The 20328-nt window shown below is 39.0% G+C and overlaps 1 protein-coding gene across 2 annotated transcripts in view; it reads left to right on the top strand.

The window, feature by feature from the left end:
* The window catches only part of LOC126479519 (scaffold attachment factor B2-like), a 184341-nt gene that overhangs the window by 104560 nt on the left and 59453 nt on the right, over positions 1-20328 (top strand). For both annotated transcript variants that reach the window (XM_050103792.1, XM_050103791.1), the window contains exons 8-11: positions 7517-7629; positions 7704-7853; positions 7931-8063; positions 11890-12251. In XM_050103792.1, coding sequence (XP_049959749.1) covers positions 7517-7629; positions 7704-7853; positions 7931-8063; positions 11890-12251 — 758 coding nt within the window. The remainder of the gene's footprint in view (positions 1-7516; positions 7630-7703; positions 7854-7930; positions 8064-11889; positions 12252-20328) is intronic.

Raw genomic sequence — 20328 nt, 5'->3', positions numbered from 1 at the left:
TAGCAGTCTGGTCCCTTTAATCCCACAAACCAACCAACCAACCTGTGCTCCTTCCCCGTTTGCATCTTTTCAAGAGTGCATTGAGCCATGACTTCATTTTTATGGATGACAAGGCATGGCCACATTGAACAGCACAGGTGGAGGAGCTCTTGCAGTGCAAGGATATTTGGCAAGTGGACTGGCCTGCCCGTTCCGCTGACTTGAATGCCGTCGAGCAGGTGTGGGATGTGATAGAGATATGAACTGCAGCACATCCACAAGCATCAATGACCATCCAGTAATTCTCAACTACACTGGTAGAGAAGTGGAATGCCACGCCACATGAACTCCTTACCAACCTCCAAGGCACCATGGGAGCACTTTGCTGAACATGCGCTGCCGCCCTTAGTGACTACTCACCCTGTTACGAACCATGTCCCACCTTTTGTAATGTCCACTGCACGCCGTCTACTCATGACAGGTTACAAAAATACCAAATCACCACCTCGAGGCTGGACAAATCCCCCTGACATTGAATGCTAAAAACTGACTCTGGTGTCCTCAACAGCGAAGAGGATGACAGCACAGTGTGATCAAGATTGACATATTATTGCAGTCCTGAAAAAAATGTGGTATCTATTTTTTGGCAAAATAAGCATATTTTTAATAGTTACATGTATAAATTTAAGTTTTCCCTACTACAAGCCTTGAAGACTAAATCTATCGCAAAACTAAAAGTTATTGCAGATAATATAATAATAAAAAAGAATACATTGTTCATTTCTCTGTAATAAGAGCCTCTTGAGTGGCTTATTTGCTTCTGCAAAACAGTTTTTCCTAAATAGTCTTTGCTTTTTTCTTCTTTTGGCTATTTTAAAGCTTTCAGGAAATGATAGTTTCTGTCGAGAAGCAGCGGCCCTTTCTTTTTTCTTTCTTTCCTATTTTTCCCCCTCTCCCGCGAATGAACAATGCTTCTCTTCATTAAGGTCTCAACAACTTTCTTTTTCCAAAGGGTTTGATTATTACGAATCTGCAGAATACTGACATAGCATTATGCTGTGACTTTCATGGGCCATGTGAACCAAACTTCACAAGTGCTACAGATAGAACTGACAAGGTATTTGGCGACATCATAAACAAGTTAGTCCAGGCCCAACCTCTGCTGGTATATTACGCAATCATACACTTCTGGAGACCATTCAACATTCCGCTGTTTCATGTGGGACCAGAGCGTAACTTAAGTGTTCACTGATTGACTGTTGTGTTCGTCCGTAGGTGTGCTCTTCATTTAGCTGAAGCATTCTTTCACAATCACTTTCCAGTAACTAAAAATTGTTTTATAGTTATAAACAGAAAATGAAGTTAATTCAAACTCTCTTTTAAAATAGTTCATCTGGATACAGTTTGCTGCAAAATAATATTTATTATTTAAATTTGCTTTTTAATATTTTGAGGCAGAATTTGTGTCTGTATTTGTGTTTACTGTAAAAGTAAGTTTTTCAGTTCCCTACGTATTACAAAAATATTTTTGCCACTTTCAAAGTTTCTTACTGTGGTAGTTCGTTACGTAAAGGTGTTTTTTTGTTCCAATTTCAATTATTGTCTAATAACTGTAATAAACAAATACATAGTTCCCTTTACATTTTATGCAAGATGCCTTTTCCTGTCATGGCGTTGTCCTTTATGATGTCCACATCTAAGACTTCCGAAGTATTAACTTTCTTATGTTTGTTCAGTCCATCTTGTAAATTCCTTGTTTGTTCAGAAAATGTGTTCTCTGCATTCTGTACGGAGGGCAGCTTTTGTTATTGCTGTACTTCTCACTAAATGCTTTTGTCTGTGCTGAGTGATAGCATTCCAGCTGATATGAAACACTTACCATCCAATTTTTCAAGAACTATTGGGTGAAAAAATTTGATTTTTCCACAACTTACAATCTGATGTCGTAGCTCGGTAAAGGACTGAATTTCTTCCCCATACATGTCGTAGTTATTGTGTCGCACCAAATCGAGTAAAACATTACGTGAAATTTTAAAGATTTTGCAGAGGTAAAAGCACATTAACTTGGCATATGTTTGATTTTAGCTCATATGTTGCAGTGAATGAAACGCAAGTATGGTATTGAAATTTAATTTAAAATTGAGAGCAGGAAGATCGTTGATTCCATAATTGTGTAGGCTGCTGCGGCAAGAGTCGGTTGACAAACGCTTTGAGTATCATAACGCATAAAAGTGTACTAGAGAAACCAACGTTTTGGCCATGGCTACAATGGTCTTCTTTTCGGTATACTTATCGGTAGACTTAGGAGGAGGAGGCCACTATAACTGTAGCTGAAACATTGATTTCTCCAGTATAGTTCTTTACATGATGATGTGGTACGACACTAAGGAAAGTTTTATGTTGGATATTTCATTCATGAGGGTTTTATATATATCCGACAGGCGGTCGCAAGTGACACACCCATTTACATTTGATGTGCCTTGTGGATCATTTGGTCATAACAATCATTATATCTCATAAACCATTCAAGATACCGGAACAAAATGTTTTGCCAGTGATAGCACACAGTGAGGCACATATGTTGCATATGAAGACTCAAAACTTTTTTTTATTCACCAAGACATGAAAATAACTTGTCCGCAACAGTGAGGGCAGCTCAGGACGCATACAGACAACCATAGCACTGTAGGGAAACCAAAACAGCACACATATACATGTCCACAGCACCTGGAGAATGGCATAGCAGAATGTTTATACACATACATAGCACCGAAATGATTAAAGGTCTAAGATATATGAATTTCTCTTTCCAGATTTCTTTGTGTTACCCTTTATGTGAAGAGCAAATATCTTAAATATAGGAGTTCTTTGAGAAGAAACATATCATTTTATATTATCTGTGGCATGAACATCTTGGACCTCTTCAAAACAACAACAGTAAATAGGGAAGATCACCTTCATATTTTACCTTCATGCGAGGACAGTCAAAAACACACAAATGTGAATGCATGTAGCAGTTAATGGGCTTTCATGTAACATGTCTCTTGCCCTTGCATTAGTGAAAATAAGTCTGTGAACTTTACAAATCAAACCACAGGTGTGTGGGTGATGGAGGCACACTCTCTCTCTCTCTCTCTCTCTCTCTCTCTCTCTCTCTCTCTCTCTCTCTCTTTATTTTTTTAGTAAGCGCCTATCATACTGTGAGCAGTGTGAGGAATGTTGTTGAGATTTGTACAAACAACAAAGTAAGAAATCGACCTTTAAAACTGAGTAATGTTTTCTTTTATCTTAAATCTTCTATTATTTAAGGGGATTCTGTCGTGAGCTTGTTTACTTCAATTGACAGCACTAACATTGGTGTACATCACTCAAAAACTTCTTATTTAAATCAAACCAAATTTGAAACATGCATAAGTTGCCATATTCTTCAAAGTATGTTACTTATGCGGCAATAGTGACAATATTATGAAAAGGGTAGAGTGCTACTCACCAAATAGAGGAGACATTCAGTTGCAGACAGGCACATTGATAAAACTTGTATACATTTAAGCTTTTCACCAAAGGCAAGGACCATGTATGAGTGTTGGGTTTGTCTGAATGTGTGTTTTTTCTTTCCTACTTTGGAAGAAGGCCTTTTGGCTGAAAGCTTAAATATTAGTCTTATCACTGTGCTAGTCTGTGACTCAACATCTCCCCTGTATAGGTGAGTATCGAATGTATCCTTTACATAATATTGTTATTTCATCCTGAACTTTCCGTATATGACAGTAGCATTGTTACCACGATAGAAAATCACAGAAAAGTATGTGACCTTAAAAACTGGCATTAAAAAATGTGTTTGATTGCAGTAATTCTAATACATCTTAATGATAGTGATGAATTAATTTTTGTCCCAACTTTCAGTGACATAGATGTATTAGTTTCAGAGAGAGTAGCACCTGAAGCTAAAAATTTTATGACATTTGAATTTGACTCACCAGGTCTACAGCTGCCATTGTTGAAGATTTCTGTATCCTCCAACTTATATGTGGAGGCCGTATTTTGAATTCAGGACTCTTGTCTTTTGTAGGATTCTTTTCTCAGCCTCCCGCACCCTCAGTTGGTCAATTGGCAGAAGTGTATTCTTTGTGTTCATCCCAGGTTCTACGCCCTTATAACCGAAAACTTTCAGCTTGATGATGGATTTTGAGGTCCACAAATACTGATTTAGATGCCCTCCTGCACACAAGTTATTGAAACTTTTGATGAAACTTGTTGGGGTTCTCCAATGGATGCATTTAGCAAGCATTTGCTAGATTTAAATAGATAGGATTTGTAACACCTGTTGTTTGCATTGTTAGGGGTTAGTTCTAAATCATTATTACTTCTCAGTAGTACTTTGTCCATACTTAAAGTCTATACGGATAAAATAATGGGTCTATCAGAAAGGACTTAATGACTTTGAAAACCCATAGATTTATTCAATTAACCGACAGACATGATTTTGGTGTCCATTTTGTAGGAAAATGTTTTAGTTTATTCTCACAGATTTTCAGTGCGACTTCCATAGGCAAACTTGATGCAGCATGTCACATGTGACTTGTTGAGTTGCGAGGTAGATTGGAGCTCTAAGGTCTGACAGAGACGCCAGTAAGGGTGAAGCAAACAAAGTACCTTCATGATTCCCCATAAGAAAAAGTCAGAAGCCATCAGGTCAGGTGAATGTGAGAGCCATGCAATTGCCACACCTTGGCTCACCCACCTACCTGGAAAGCATACATTTAAGAAATATCAGAAATCCTGGACTTTGGAGAGATAGTGTGGCAGTGCACCTTCTTGAATAAACTGTACACTGTGTTCTTGATCATCATCAGTAGGAAGACCAAAAAGTTTTCCAGGGTATCTTGTACGAGGTGCATTCAAGTTCTAAGGTCTCCGATTTTTTTTCTAATTAAGTACTCACCCGAAATCGATGAAACTGGAGTTACTTCTCGATGTAATCGCCCTGCAGACGTACACATTTTTCACAACGCTGATGCCATGATTCCATGGCAGCGGCAAAGGCTTCTTTAGGAGTATGTTTTGACCACTGGAAAATCGCTGAGGCAATAGCAGCACGGCTGGTGAATGTGCGGCCACGGAGAGTGTCTTTCATTGTCGGAAAAAGCCAAAAGTCACTAGGAGCCACGTCATGTGAGTAGGGAGCATGAGGAATCACTTCGAAGTTGTTATCATGAAGAAACTTGCGTAACGTTAGGTCGATGTGCGGGTGCGTTGTCTTGGTGAAACAGCACACGCCCAGCCCTTCCCGGACGTTTTTGTTGCAGTGCAGGAAGGAATTTGTTCTTCAAAACATTTTCGTAGGATGCACCTGTTACCGTAGTGCCCTTTGGAACGCAATGGGTAAGGATTACGCCCTCGCTGACCCAGAACATGGACACCATCATTTTTTCAGCACTGGCGGTTACCCGAAATTTTTTTGGTGGCGGTGAATCTGTGTGCTTCCATTGAGCTGACTGGCGCTTTGTTTCTGGATTGAAAAATGGCATCCACATCTCATCCATTGTCACAACCGACGAAAAGAAAGTCCCATTCATGCTGTCGTTGCGCGTCAACATTGCTTGGCAACATGCCACACGGGCAGCCATGTGGTCATCCGTCAGCATTCGTGGCACCCACCTGGATGACACTATTTGCATTTTCAGGTTGTCATGCAGGATTGTGTGCACAGAACCCACAGAAATGCCAACTCTGGAGGCGATCCGTTCAACATTCATTCGGCGATCCCCCAAAACAATTCTCTCCACTTTCTCGATCATGTCGTCAGACCGGCTTGTGCGAGCCCGAGGTTGTTTCGGTTTGTTGTCACACGATGTTCTGCCTTCATTAAACTGTTGCACCCACGAATGCACTTTCGACACATCCACAATTCCATCACCACGTCTCCTTCAACTGTCGATGAATTTTAATTGGTTTCACAACACGCAAATTCAGAAAACGAATGATTGCACGCTGTTCAAGTAAGGAAAATGTCGCCATTTTATGTATTTAAAACAGTTCTCATTCTCGCCGCTGGCGGTAAAATTCCATCTGCCGTACGGTGCTGCCATCTCTGGGACGTATTGACAATGAACGCGGCCTCATTTTAAAACAATGCTCATGTTTCTATCTCTTTCCAGTCCGGAGAAAAAAAATCGGAGGCCTTAGAACTTGAACGCACCTCGTACTTTATTCTGTTGTTAGGTTTTTTGGAGACAGGAAGGTCTCAGTACGAAAACATATCAAGTTTTGGGCCGCATGTCCATGTTCCAGTGATTTTTGTGGATTTTCACTTTCCCAAATCTGACGGTTGTGTTTATTAACTTCACAATGTAAGTGAGCAGTCAGCTTGTCACTAAAGATAACCTTTCCAATGAAAACTGCATCTAACCAATGTAACATCTTCATACAAAAGTCCTTAGATATAATCCTGTCACTGTCTTTTAGTTTTTGCACCATTGTAGACTCGATTTGAGATGTAATCATTTTCTTAATACATCGTAAACTGTCGTATGTGGGATGCATAGTTCTTGAGAAGCACGCTAGGGCATTTTTGTAGGAACATTCACAAAGTTTTGCCTAACTAGTTCGATGACATCAGATGCACGGGGATGACCTGAGGATTTGTTGTGTGTTACTAAACATAGAGTTTCGGTAAAATACATGTGCCACTTATAAACAGTAGGCCTGCTGGAAGGGTCTTTACCATAATCTGTACAAAAATTATACTGCACAGTTGTCTCAGATTTACTATCTTCAAATCAAGACCCACACTGAGTACCCTCAAGGCTGATAGTCTTTGCTGCAGCTGCTGCTAGAACTTGCAATGGTACTGTTCTGTACTACTAAACCATGAGTCGAAACTTGATATATCTTCCTTCAAGGTGACATCCAAGACTAAGTCTGTAAGTCATATGAATAAGTGTGTACAAATTTTTCAGAGTTACCGAGTCCTTTTAGATAAACACTGTATAACTATAAAGACAATAAGATTACTTCTTGAAATTAAGCTTATCCTTCAAATCACTATGATGAGTAAAACTTAGGGAATTCTGAATTGATGTTAAATTGTTACATATACTTGCTTAGCTCTGAGGAGACCAATTTGAAAAGCAGTGGTCAAAGAAAAAGTAGAGTAAAGGCAGAGAAAGTCTGCTGCAGCTGTGATAAACACAGCTGAATTGCCAACAGGGGGGACATGGTCTTGTTTAAAAAATGCTATCTTTCCTATCATTATACTCCAAACATACAAAAGTTTACATACTCTTCTTCAGAAAGGACTGGGGTATAACTTAACACAATGAAAAAGTCATTACTTTGACGGATTTTCACTTCCTATTTGCCTTAATGTGATTCATGCATGGTTGGTCTGTGGAATAATCAGTTAATTGTATTTTTTGCATCTGTTGCTCACAATCCTTTGATTCGGCTTTTTTTTCCCCCCAGAATATGATTGATTGCACTGTGTGCTGAGTTAAGAAATACACAAATGATGATTTTTTTTTTTCTTTTGTTACAGAAAGGAAAAAGGGGACCCCTGGTACTAGCACTACCAGAAATTTATGGGTTAGTGGTTTATCATCGTCAACAAGGGCAACAGACCTGAAGCATGTATTTGCTAAGTACGGAAAAGTAAGTTCACCTTGCATTTGCCTGCCACCAAAGCACATTTCCAAGCTAGATACTTACTTCTGCTTTGTTTGTAGGTGGTAGGTGCAAAGGTTGTAACAAATGCTAAGACACCTGGAGCTCGATGCTATGGCTATGTTACGATGGCAACCAGCGACGATGCTACAAAATGTATTCAGCATTTACACAGAACTGAGTTACATGGGAGAATGATATCAATTGAACGGGTACAGCATTTGAGTTGGTAATTTCCATTTGTATGTTGTCACAATATTTGTTATTAACTAAACAGATATATTTTTAGGCAAATGCAGATGCTGGAGGCCCCCCTAAGAAAACTGATGCAAAAGTCCCTGTAACACCTAAAAAGTTGGATGAGAAAAAGAAGCAAGAAAGGAAAGAGGGAGATAAGAAGTTGGCAGATACTTTAAGCAAAGGTAGGTTGCATTTAACATATCATGTTAAATGTTAGCATGTTGGAGGGCTTATGATTCAAATAATTTGTATGCTTTGAATGGCTCACTGGCTGTCACCCCCTTACCATAACTGAACACGTCTAAAAAACAAGGTGAAGGTTAAATTTAAGGTCTGTAAATCGAAGTATTTGAAGCATTTAAAGAGTGCTGAAAGAATGAAAATCCCATCTCATTGCTGACCAGTGAGCTTTGTAAAAATATCAGACCTACTCCTCAGTCAGAAAGAGATTTATGTTAATTAAACTTGATGGATTATGGTTGAAAGCTCTCAGAACGAAGTTAAAGTGTATGTTGGAATTGGTACTTCCACCTTGTCTGTCTGAATCATGGCTGTACAGGATGGCTAGATATTTGCGTTCTGGAATGCCCATGGCATAAAATGACTCTGTATGCGTCATTTATTTTCCTAAAGTTTTTTAAAAGAGGAATGAATAGGAGGAGGCTGGGGGAGAGTATTTGTACTTTATCATGGTTGTCGGAGTTTACAAGTCTTCAGGCACAGACATTTTTATTACTTACTTTCGAGCAATTCTAACATAAATCGTTGTTACAGATAATAGTAATTCTGTTTTCCAAATATTGAATTATAGCATGCTGTGCATAATCCACAAATTCAAAACAATCATCGGTAAATAGTACATACAATAGTCCAGTCAGTCAGGATACACAGAAGTAAGAGCAGGTTTATTACCTTACACAGATTTAATGAAAACATACATTGGCAACTCACAGTATGATGATGATCCCCTTATCTCACCTCGGCAACAATTTTGCAGATGTTTAAGACAAATAATAACAAAAATGTATGTAAATTTATGTTCAAGTATTCAGTACCTAATTTGATGATACAACCTACTATTTTTAATTTACGTTTATTTTGAAATATGTTGGGAAGAGGGAATTTCAAACTATGGACAGTCTAGGATGAAATAATAATAGTATTATGTAACGAATAGATTGCTGTCTCTCTATAGAGGAGATGTTGAATAGCAGATAGGCATCATGAAAAGACTGTTATACGTTTAAGCTTTTGGTCTAAATGCCTTCTTCTGAAGTAGCACGCGTGCACCCTTGTAAGAGCACATGGCAACCGGCCACAGCAGCCAGAGACAGATGGTAGTGTGAGTGAGATGTGTGAATGCGTGTGTGTGTGTGTGTGTGTGTGTGTGTGTGTGTGTGTGTTTGTTTTCTACTTCAGAAAGAGGTCGTTACACCAAAAGCTTAAATGTACAGCCTTTTCACTAAAAGCTTAAATGTATGTTTTATAGTTCTGCCTGTCAGTGGCCCAGTATCTCCTCTGCATGGTGAGTAGCAATCTGTCCTTTCTATAATATTGTTGTTAAAGAGAGAACTTAATAAGTTATGGATTTTTTGTTTCAAAAATGTGTACATGATTCAGAGTTGAATCTTATTGTTCAGTTATTAGTGTTAGTTGGAAATGCTTCACCTACTTCAGGTTCGAATTTAAAGGATTGGTACACACTATACAAACTATGATCAAAAATACATTTTTACCGCCTATTTCCCTCAGATATTCAATTAAAATGTACTGAAATGCAAAAGAAGCATGCTTAAATATTTTTATAAGTGTATTGCAGGAAAATGCATTCTGCAGATCACTAAATGTAGCAAAGTTGAAAATAAGTCCACATCGTAGATTTGAACATACTGTAGTGCAGTCTGAATTTGCGGTATTAGTAGGTCAGATTCTGAGACAGTGAATAACGTCCAGTGTCTGTGAAATCACCATCCTCCACAATGAGTATTTCAGCAGGCTATATCCGTAAGTTAAGAGACCGCATAGAAATTGCCAGGTTTAGCGACATCTGACATGACTGATGAGTTGCCATGAAAGTTGAAGGAATCTGCACCATGAAATATTGCCCTTTAGTGTATTCGTCTCGGAAATAAATTGCTGTGAGTGTGGCGGCGGGGTGCGGGGAATTGTTGCTTTTTATCGGTACATTTTTCTTCTTCATGAGGACATAAAACAACTGTCATTAACTTTACAAGAAGAAATTCTCAGTTGGAAAAGTTGTTCTTGGTTCTGTTTTATAGCCTTCGTTCAGTCTTTCTAATAAGTCTTCAATACATTATACTTGCGTTATTTGCAACTGCTCTTGCCTCAGAAGTGCCTCACTAGTGAACTAAAAGTTGATCACTTCCACATGCAGTGAATGTGTCAATTCACTATGCTTGTACTTCCCTCCAATGCACAGACACAACACATATGGTTGCATCTCCAAGCAGCTTAAATGATTTTTATGTTTCATTCATGACTATCCTTTTATCATTAAAATAGCCCTATCAGACATGCACGACTTCCAAAGCCTATTGCATGCTCTCTAGTCACCATAACTTTCCAAACAACAAACATCACACTTCAAAATTAATCTTTGTCAGTGGCCACACAAATATCAATCTTTCATGTTCAGTGATGTGCAGAATGGTTTTTTTTTTTTTTTCCATTAAAAATTTGAAACATGAATATTAAATATGCCTTTCAATTAATCTTGTAGAAGGCAATTTTTTTATTTTAAGTTTTTATTCTTCAGGATTTAGTAATGAAGCAATAAATTACTACTGGTGGCCACATCTTAAATTTGCACCTACCAGTATCTAAGTGTTATATGTTACCACACAGCCCATAAAACGACAGTAGTAATAACTGTGTATCAAAATACTCCTAAAAGTAGCTCATAATCTGCAAAAATTGTTTGCAGAATGTAATGGACTCTTACAAACACATTAAAATAAGTATGGAATTGGTATGAAATTTCTGTGAGGCTGAAGTAATGTGGCATAATCAGAATTCTATTTTTATTCTTACTTGATAGAAGAAAAACCTTCCTTTCGGAGCATTGTGCAGCAGCTTTTTTGCTCTTTTAATGCCATTGAAAAAACTGGCTCTTAGGCAGTAATAAGATATTGGGATACTTCATGTTTCACATATGAAAACTGGAAAGCCATAACATTTTTAAACGGAACCAAAGAAACTTTATGAAAAAGTAATTATTTGAACCACAGCTAGTGCGTTTGCAGGTTGGTGATAAAATCTGGCACTCCTTTTGTTTCATATTACTACTTCGTGCACAGTGTTTCATGTATCTTGAAAAGTTATTTTATTTGTGGGTGACATGGCCTTTTGGTGAATTTGATGGTAACTAGGATTCAACACTAAATGGATCAGCGAACAGTTATAATTAACTGCTTTAATCAACCAATTACTGTCACTTACAAAATACAGAGAGATCTTACTTTACATCCCTCTGAGGCACCATGTGATTTCTCTCAATATAGAGAACAGCTGAGTGTCATGATCATAAAGTAACATGGCATTTTATATGACACAATTGGAGATTTGAATGAAACTTCATACACACTACTTCCTGTACCAACTGTAATGAAGTGACTTATCAAATTGGCAGAGCATTTCACAAATCAAGAGAAGGAAAATGTCAACAGATAAAGGTTTCTTCTGATAAAGGACAGTAAATCTAAATTGGAAAAATAATGATGTAATGAAAACTGATCCCAGTTATAAAAAGTGCCATGACAAGCGGTATGAACTCCAGATACAATTTATAATTGTATAACCTCTGTGCATGAAAACAAATCATGCACAGTGTACGAAGATACTACATTCCAGGATTAGCGCACACAAATGCCACTTACATAACATGAGCAGCTACGTGCAGTCTCTTCCCAAAATTTGCGTTAGGCTTCGAAAGGACCACATCCGCACAACAGTTGTGCCAACAATAAGTGGCATGTTGTGCTTCTGTAGATACTAAAAAAGAAGCAGAGGATGGCCAAGAGAAGAAAGCGGAGGAAGGTGCCGACGACGAAGAGAACGAGAATGTTGTGAAGGCAGCAGACAGCAGTGAGCGGAATGGGCGACCCGAGAAGCTGCGCAGCCGCCAGGTGTCGCGGGAACGGCGCGGCTTATCAGGAGGACGCAGCGAGTTTCCAAAGCAGTGGCGGGAGCGACATCGCAGTGCTGGTAGCAGCCATCACTCGACCCATCTGTCCAGTCGCGGTCGTCTGCACAGTCGCAGCCCTCTGCACAGTCGCAGCCCTCGTCATCGTTCGTATCGGCGTGCGTCACCAGTCCACAAGCCTGGAGTTCTCACCTTCACTCAGATCCGGGTAAGCGGACAAGACCTCACAAATGTGTGGAGAACCTCATGCCAGAAACAGTGGGTGCTGAACGTGGCAACCATCTACATTTTGTAACATCTCTTGGAATAATGTGTGACTGATTCGTGTCCTTTAGCAGCATGTTTTAGCCCAAAGGTTCTTCAGATCATGTGGTTTCATCTTGTTCGTTATACCGTAAGAGATTTTAGAGAATCATTTTGTGACACTCTTTGGTTTATAATGCATATATACTTTGTAAGCATTTTGTTTAGTATATGTTCTCGAATTCTCGCCTAAAAGCACTGAGCTTCTCTGAATAATGATTTGCGACTTCTCTGTTAATGTTTTTATATTATTTATCATTGATATCTGATTTTCCAACTTTGTTGTTCCACGGTGTTGTTGTATTGGGAACATAAAGAATAGCTGTTTATTAATGCACTACAGTATTAACGGTAAAGTTACAGGGTGTATACGCCCTGGGACAGCCGGTAAATTCGGGAAAAACCTGATAATTTTTTCCATCTGCGAAAATTCCAGGAAAAACCTGGGAATTTTTTAGAATTGTGGGAAATTTTTATTGTTTTAGTTCTCATTTAATTCTTTTTAATTTTCACTGGTAAGAACTGATATGCAAAAAAATAATTTTATTTTAGCCCGCTCCTGCAGAACAATACTGCAGCAATAAAGCAAAAAACAAGAGAATAACACCAAAGTAAAAAATTGCAAAGAAAATGTGCTGTTTACAACAACAAAAAACAGTGCACACAAAAGCATCTTGAGGCTGCTGCGAAATGTGTCTTAGGCCTTAGGACAAAGACAGTGCAATACTTCATAACAACAAAGTGACAATCGTTTACATATCTACCAAGTTCCTGAAAAAATATTGTGAATGGTAGTTTTCAGAGCATTGCTTTCAAAGTAAATTTCCTTTTAAAAAAATGAATCATGGAGCATTTTACTCTCTTTCAAAATTTTACACTTTGAGGACCAGCGACTTACAAAAATTACAGGCCCAAAAGACCTGCCATTTATGGAATTATTTGAAGTTTTAGTCTTGCATTTGTGTTTGATATATCTTGAAGATGCGAGGTGAGGTCTCGAACATGATTGGTTTTTCTGTGGAAATGTCGAAGTGTTGGATGGAAAATTTATTCAGCCGGGTAACCCATGAGGTGTTCAGTGCACAGGAATGAAATTTATAATTCTGTTTGTCAGAAATATTCAGCTGCTGCAATTAACGCTACACTCTCAGGATTCTGCCTAACAACACCCTATGACGCTGTATTTGATGGAATTGGTACTTATGCTTTTGTAATACAAAAATATGTGGTGTACATGTTGCTGCGCATGAATGAGTTTTCCAAAACGCATTGTTTCTCAGTTTCGTTTCATGAAGTGCTAGGAAGTTCTACACTGGTGTAAAAGTCCTCCTTCACCATTCAAAGTATTGGTAAGCCATACAGCTTAGATAGAAAGTATATTGTTCTTAACATAGAAGAAAGGTACTTACACCTGGGGAAAAATGTATTTTTAACCGAGGAATCTGTGAAAATATCAGAATTGTGTCCCCCCCTCCCCCCCTCCCCCGCCTGCATATACACCCTGATTTATTACCATTTGTCTCGATATTTGAATCATGTTAACAACCTGAGTAATTATAGCTTCTACGTCTGGTTTGTCCTTCCCGTAAGAAATGTTTTGAATAGTCTTATGACTATTGTATCGAGATAATTATGCTCACTTGTGAGTAACTCCCATGATCTCTACTGGCGTTTTTAATTATTTGAGGATTCTGTCCTAAATATAATTATGTTACGTATGGTGATTGTATAGGATTTATTGAAACTTCATTGAAAATTTTCTATAAATTATGTTGATTTTAAAAATTGGTTTCTGTGATGTGGCCCTCACAGTAATGCTGCAAAGCAAACTTAAGGAAAACTTCATTTGAAAACATAGTGCTGAAGCATTGATGGTGAATGTAGGAGTGCCACAATAATTTTGTGTGTGAAGGAATTAACGAGATTTGAGAAAGACTGTTGCTCATACATGGTGAAGTGTAAAATAATTTTAGTAGTCTAACTCTTCTGTTGATGGATCTTTGTATGAGCACTGTAATGGCCATACAATTGGCACATTGCTGGAGAATTTCAAAATTTGGTTCCTACTGCATGTTTGAAGAAACACAGATTCCAAACTGATGAGAACAAATTTTGAATGTCTAGTCAGATATCACTCTAGCGACATTTCTCAAAAATATGAAATAGTTCACAAATTTATTTCATGGAAAGAGGCATGGAAAAGATGTGACAGATGGGCAATGCATTGAGTTGATAGTGACTAATGGATTAAAATAACTACAGTGATAAAACTCACTGTGTCATTAGCCAACATGTCTGAATGTAACTGTTAGATTTTGTCTGCTGTTACCTTTTTTTCTAAACTGATAGTGTTGAGGGCAATTAGTTTAATTATAAAACAGATCTTAAAGTTACAGCATTGTTACTAGAATGTGTGCTTTCTTCTCGGTTGTTTAGTTCCTCCAATTGGTTTCCATCCTGTCAACCCATTTACCTACTGCACTTCTTGCAATAAAAGCTACTATGTGATTAGTATTATAGTTACCACATTATAATTGTAGTTACCACACACTTTTGTTCTCACATCGACATAATTATTTACAAATTGTGAACAAATGTACTTGTTCTAAGCAGCTACAGTTCCGCAAATGTTCCTATGTAGTTCATTTGTTCGTGGTACACCACGAAGTATTCGTCCATATGATTGGCAACTTTATAGCTGCCATATTTAAAACATGACTTTGTTGTTCACAATCAAAACATACCTTATATATTCTAGGAGGAGTGATTTTCTTCTCAGTTTTCATTACTTTGACTCGAAAAATGTTCCTAACTGCTACCTATCTTAGCTTGGTTGTCCCTTAGAGCCCGTCAGACTGAGCCATATAGTTTTAACAGCTGGTATGTCTAATTGGGCCGAACTTGTTGTTGTTGCTGCTGCTGCTGCTGCTGCTGCTGCTGCTGCTGCTGCTGCTGCTGTCTTCAGTCCAAAGACTGGTTTGATGCAGCTCTCCCTAAACCCCTTGACATATCTTTCCATGAGAGAATGTGATATACATTGATTGTATATGTCAACTTCATTCATTCTGTGATTGTAATTAGTAAAATAGTTGGATTTAAGCTTTGTTCTTCCAGTTTCATACATCTCCACATACTCTGGCCCACTATAATAGATTGATAGGTGAACGTTTCTTCATCAGTCCATGTTACAGAAATAATATTATTGGGTGATATAAATGTTAGTTCTCTCTTCTTTGGGGTAGTTCCAATGAAACAATGTGGCATTTCTGTCACAACTGCAGGAGTGCGCCTGTCTAGTAATTCCCTGAGAAAGTTAGCAGAACTATGTCAATTGTCTGTGTAAATATTTCTCGGCATCCAAAACGGTGCACATGTTTTGAGCACATTCTTTTCTCTGGCAAGAAATTTCAATCCCATCACCACTCCTCCTTTCCAGTCTGTATCTTTGTTGGAAAGTTTTTTGTGAAACAAATTCTCTGTAATTGTTCCGCAACTGCAGGTGGAGTGATCTTCCATTCCCCAGTTTATAACAGTATTTTTGGTTAATCAGCAGCGGAATGCAAACACCTAGACATAGATGTCTCAGTGGTATCATTTCAGAGAAAATTCATACTAAATTATTTTTCTTTTTGATCTGATGTAAGGAGTAGAGATAAGTGTCCCTTCATTTTAGGATCCGTTAAGGAAAGCAGCTTGTGTTGTTGTTTGAATCAGAAGCTGATGTTTTTGCTGCTTAATAGTGTCTCTTGCAATTAACTCTTTTTGTAAAAGTTCATTGAAGTTATTTAGGATTTTGCCACAATGTAGTAGAACTGTATACTTCAGATCAGATACCGCAAACTAGTACTGTGTTAGTGTAATTTGCTATATTGTCTCAGTTCATCTTTAAACAGGTAGTAGGATGCTTTGTTGTGTACATTCAGTTTCTCTGTCATCTAGAATGCTACTGTTTTCATAGCTTTCAGGTTTTATCACTAGTGTCATTGTCTTCACAAACACTTGAATGATGAAAACAAGTTTCTGTGAAAAAATGACAAATTCTGACTTTATTCATTGTTTGTCTCAAGTACACTGTTACTCATTAAATGAAGACTAAATGCATGAGAACCAGATTTCTGAACTCATTTTCACAAAAACTGAAATCCTAAATGCTGTGCATCAGATATTTGTAGTACCAGGATGTGCAGCCAGAGGGACCTCTCCTGAGTCATTCCACCAGGCAACATCACCTGATGGTGACTAGGGTGGCGTTGACAGCTCTGTGAATGTGCGTACATTGCAGACGTGCCACGAGAAAATGGTTATTTCTTACGAACTATGTGTAGCTGTGAAATGTTGTTTTTTACTTGGCAAGAACTCAGTGGAAACTGTTGTGATGAAGCAAACAGCTAACAAAGAATATGCTCTTAGTAAAAATAGTGTATGACTGGGAAATTGCCTTTGAAGATCAGCTTCGTTCTGATTGATGTTTTGACTGTTGAATAGTGGCAGCAAAGTTTGTGCGAGACTTCTCAACAGCGATCAGAGGGATCGTCATGTTCATGGCTGTCATGGAATGAAGGACGCATTCAAAGACGATACAAATTTTTTTAACAAAATCATCATGGTGATGAATCGTGGTAACAACAGTCAACTCAGTGGAAGTCAACTGGCTCACCTTGTCCAAAAAAAGTTCTGCAGGTGAAATTGAATGTGAAGATGATGGTGATCTATTAGTATATTGTTATTATTATTATTATTATTATTATTATTATTATTATTATTATTGTGTTATATTGGAGGGATCATACACTCACGATTTTTTTCCCACAAAACCGACGATAACAAACAATTCTATTTGGAGCTTATGAAAAGGCTGCGCTAAAGTTTGGCGCAAAAATATCTGGCTTTGTAGAATTCCAGTGAGTGGTTGCTGCATAATGATAATGTTCCCGTGCAAACAGCTCTGTTTTCACCAGTTTTTTATCCTTAACGAATACGACTACCTTGGCCCATGCATCCTATTCACCAGATTTAGCACCCTCAGATTTCTTCCTGTTCCACATGATGAAATGAGACTTGGAAGTGAAGCGTTTTGCTGATGTTGAAAACATAAAACGTGATTTCACAAAGGTGCTAGCAGGTATCAAAGAGGATGAATTTAAAAGGTGCTTCCAACACTGGAATGAATGTTTGAAACAGTGAAGTAAATGCTTTCTACAAAGAAATTCTGGTTATGTTTGGGTACCCCCTTATATAATACTACTGCTGCCCCTACCAACACAAACGCCAAACTCTACCTGTCTGGCCACAGATTGCAACAGAAAGCAGTTAGCTGAAACTTGTATTCTTATTTACACAGTATTACAATAACTTTCAAGCATAAACTATCTTTTAATAAATTTGTTGAGTTCTGCATTAATTATTAACCTGTGTACAGTGTCCGTTATAAAAGTTCAGAGATTGATTTTATTCCTGATGTGTAAGTGATGTTACCAAAGTGACTGCACTGGCAGCTTGAACTAACAACTGTCAACAGATATGCATTCAACAAAATATATGTGAGCAGGCAGTGTTAAGTTGTCAACATGAAGCTGTAGTGTGTCTACATTCTTGTGTCATAAATCAGAATGGAGCAACATGTTAAACCATTCTCCCAAATCTTTTGAAGAAGAGATAAGTGTGTGCAAAGTTTGCTCCGCATACCTCACAAAATCATCACAGGTTGTGTTTTTCAACACGAACCTATCACAAAATGACAAACTGCCGATATTTGCACAAAGGATCAGAACTTCGACAACATAACCGACTCAAAGAAGGTTTTTTTCTGACTATTTCACATAGTCGCGTGAATGTTTGGTGTTTGGTAGACAGTGGGGGGAAGGGGGCGACCATTTAGAACACCTGAAGAATTTAAAAATAATTATCTTAATGTTTTTCTATTTTTTATTATTAATTTGGTCCCCAAAACTTCTTGAACTGAGGGAGCATCACAATTATTTTTTTGCACTTACTTTTGTAACTGTTGATAATTGTTAAAAGTTCCTTTCACAAATTGACTGTGTAATCAAAGATTCATTAGAATTTGGCCAGCCTGGGATAATTTGGACTCCAAAAATTTATGTAGCAGTGATGTAATTTTTGCAATACATTATGTACTCTCCTTGTAACAGGCAACTCAAGAAAAAGGGAGGAGGTGAGGAAAGAAATCTTACTTCAGCTCTTGCATCATCTATCTATTGTATTTAACCCATTGTGAAGAAACTTCAACATCTATATCATAGGAATGGATACCATATTTATATAAGCAATCAAAAAGTTTCTCGTTGACATGTTTTTGCTTGCAATGATGTGGTATTTGTTGGCGTAAGTTTCAGTTAATATGCAGTACACATCTGAGATTAAAAATTAAAGTTGATTTCCGGGTGTGATTGCAGAGTGTTGTTTTATATTTTTGCTCTCTACTTGATAGGTTCATTGGAAATATTATTTTGTTGTAGAAACTTCTGAAATCAATTCCTCATTTTTGCATTGTCCATTGTCTTTATGGAGTTGGCATTTTAGTTCAGTTTTGGCATTGTTAATGGTAGATAGTGGCTGGATGCCCTTCCTGACACCGCCACTTTCTCCCTGGGACAGCATTTGTGTTCGCTATCAGTTTATGTCAAGAACAGCTCATGTTAAGTGTGAGAATGTTTTCTGAATGTTTGTGTAGTGTATGAGTGAAGTGGGACATGGTTGCCATGCCCCCCTGCGGGTTCGGGGGTAAGAATAGGCCCGCGGTATTCCTGCCTGTCGTAAGAGGCGACTAAAAGGAGTCTCAAACGTTTCGGCCTTATGTGATGGTCCCCTGTCGGGTTTGACCTCCATATCTCAAAATTTTTCCGAAGAGCGAGCCGATTGGGGAAGGGCGCCTTACTTGGTGCATTGTGTCCATGTTGTGTTGAGAACTTTCGCCATCTTATTCGTCGTTGCATTGCAGTCTTGCCCGCTCTCCATCTCTTGGGCATCGATGCGCCCCTGCGTGCACCTTCTGCCAAGCACTGTGCAGGGCCATTTTCTGCACTGACGACGCCCATGGACCACATGTCACCTAACATCCAGCACGGTAGCCAGTCCGTTGTGGTGGGGCCGCCATGTACCCTCTTGGTTGTAGCCCCCTGACAACACAGGGATCGCTCTACTGATGCCTGCGCCGTTCACTCCCCACGTATGCCAAGGAGTAGATGCCCATCTCCCTGGGGCATCAGGACTCCCGGCAATGGCCATCCTGCCAGGTGGCTATTGCTGTGGCTGGGTGGCGCCCGTGGGGAGGGCCCTTGGTCGGAGTAGGTGGCATCAGGGCGGATGACCCGCAATGAAGCGTGGTACATCATCTCTCGCTGGCGGCCAGCCGCCAGCAGTCTCTAAGCGTTCTCGGGCTCAATTTAATGCTCAGAAGTACGATCCGAAAACGTTCCCCTCCCTGGCCACGCCGTGGGAAGAGCGTAAGTCTCAGGATGGAGGTAACAGTTATTCGCCCCGATTCTTAGTTTGCACGAGAGCTGATGGGGAGTCTTTTCTCTCCACAAAGCCTCAGTTCTTCGTCGAGCATTTAGAGGACAAGTTTGGGGAGGTGGAGGGCTTGTCTAAAATGCGCTCTGGGTCAGTACTGATACAAACGGCATCCTCCGCCCAGTCCCGCAGGTTACTTGCTTGTGACAAGTTGGGGGATGTTAACGTTTCTATTACACCACATAAGAGTTTAAATATGGTCCAGGGTGTTATTTTCCATAGGGATCTCCTTTTGCAGTCTGATGACAAGCTGCGCGCCAACTTAGAACGTAGAGGTGTTCATTTCGTCCGGCGCGTTCATCGGGGTCCGAGGGACAATCAGGTTGCTACCGGTGCCTTCATCTTGGCCTTCGAGGGTGATACGTTACCGGAAAAGGTCAAGGTGATGGTCTACCGATGTGACGTCAAGCCCTATATCCCTCCCCCGATGCGGTGCTTCAAGTGCTGGA

Source organism: Schistocerca serialis, chromosome 1, assembly GCF_023864345.2.
Source record: "Schistocerca serialis cubense isolate TAMUIC-IGC-003099 chromosome 1, iqSchSeri2.2, whole genome shotgun sequence".
NCBI classification, from domain to species: domain Eukaryota; kingdom Metazoa; phylum Arthropoda; class Insecta; order Orthoptera; family Acrididae; genus Schistocerca; species Schistocerca serialis.
This window is presented reverse-complemented; position numbering and strand designations above follow the sequence as displayed.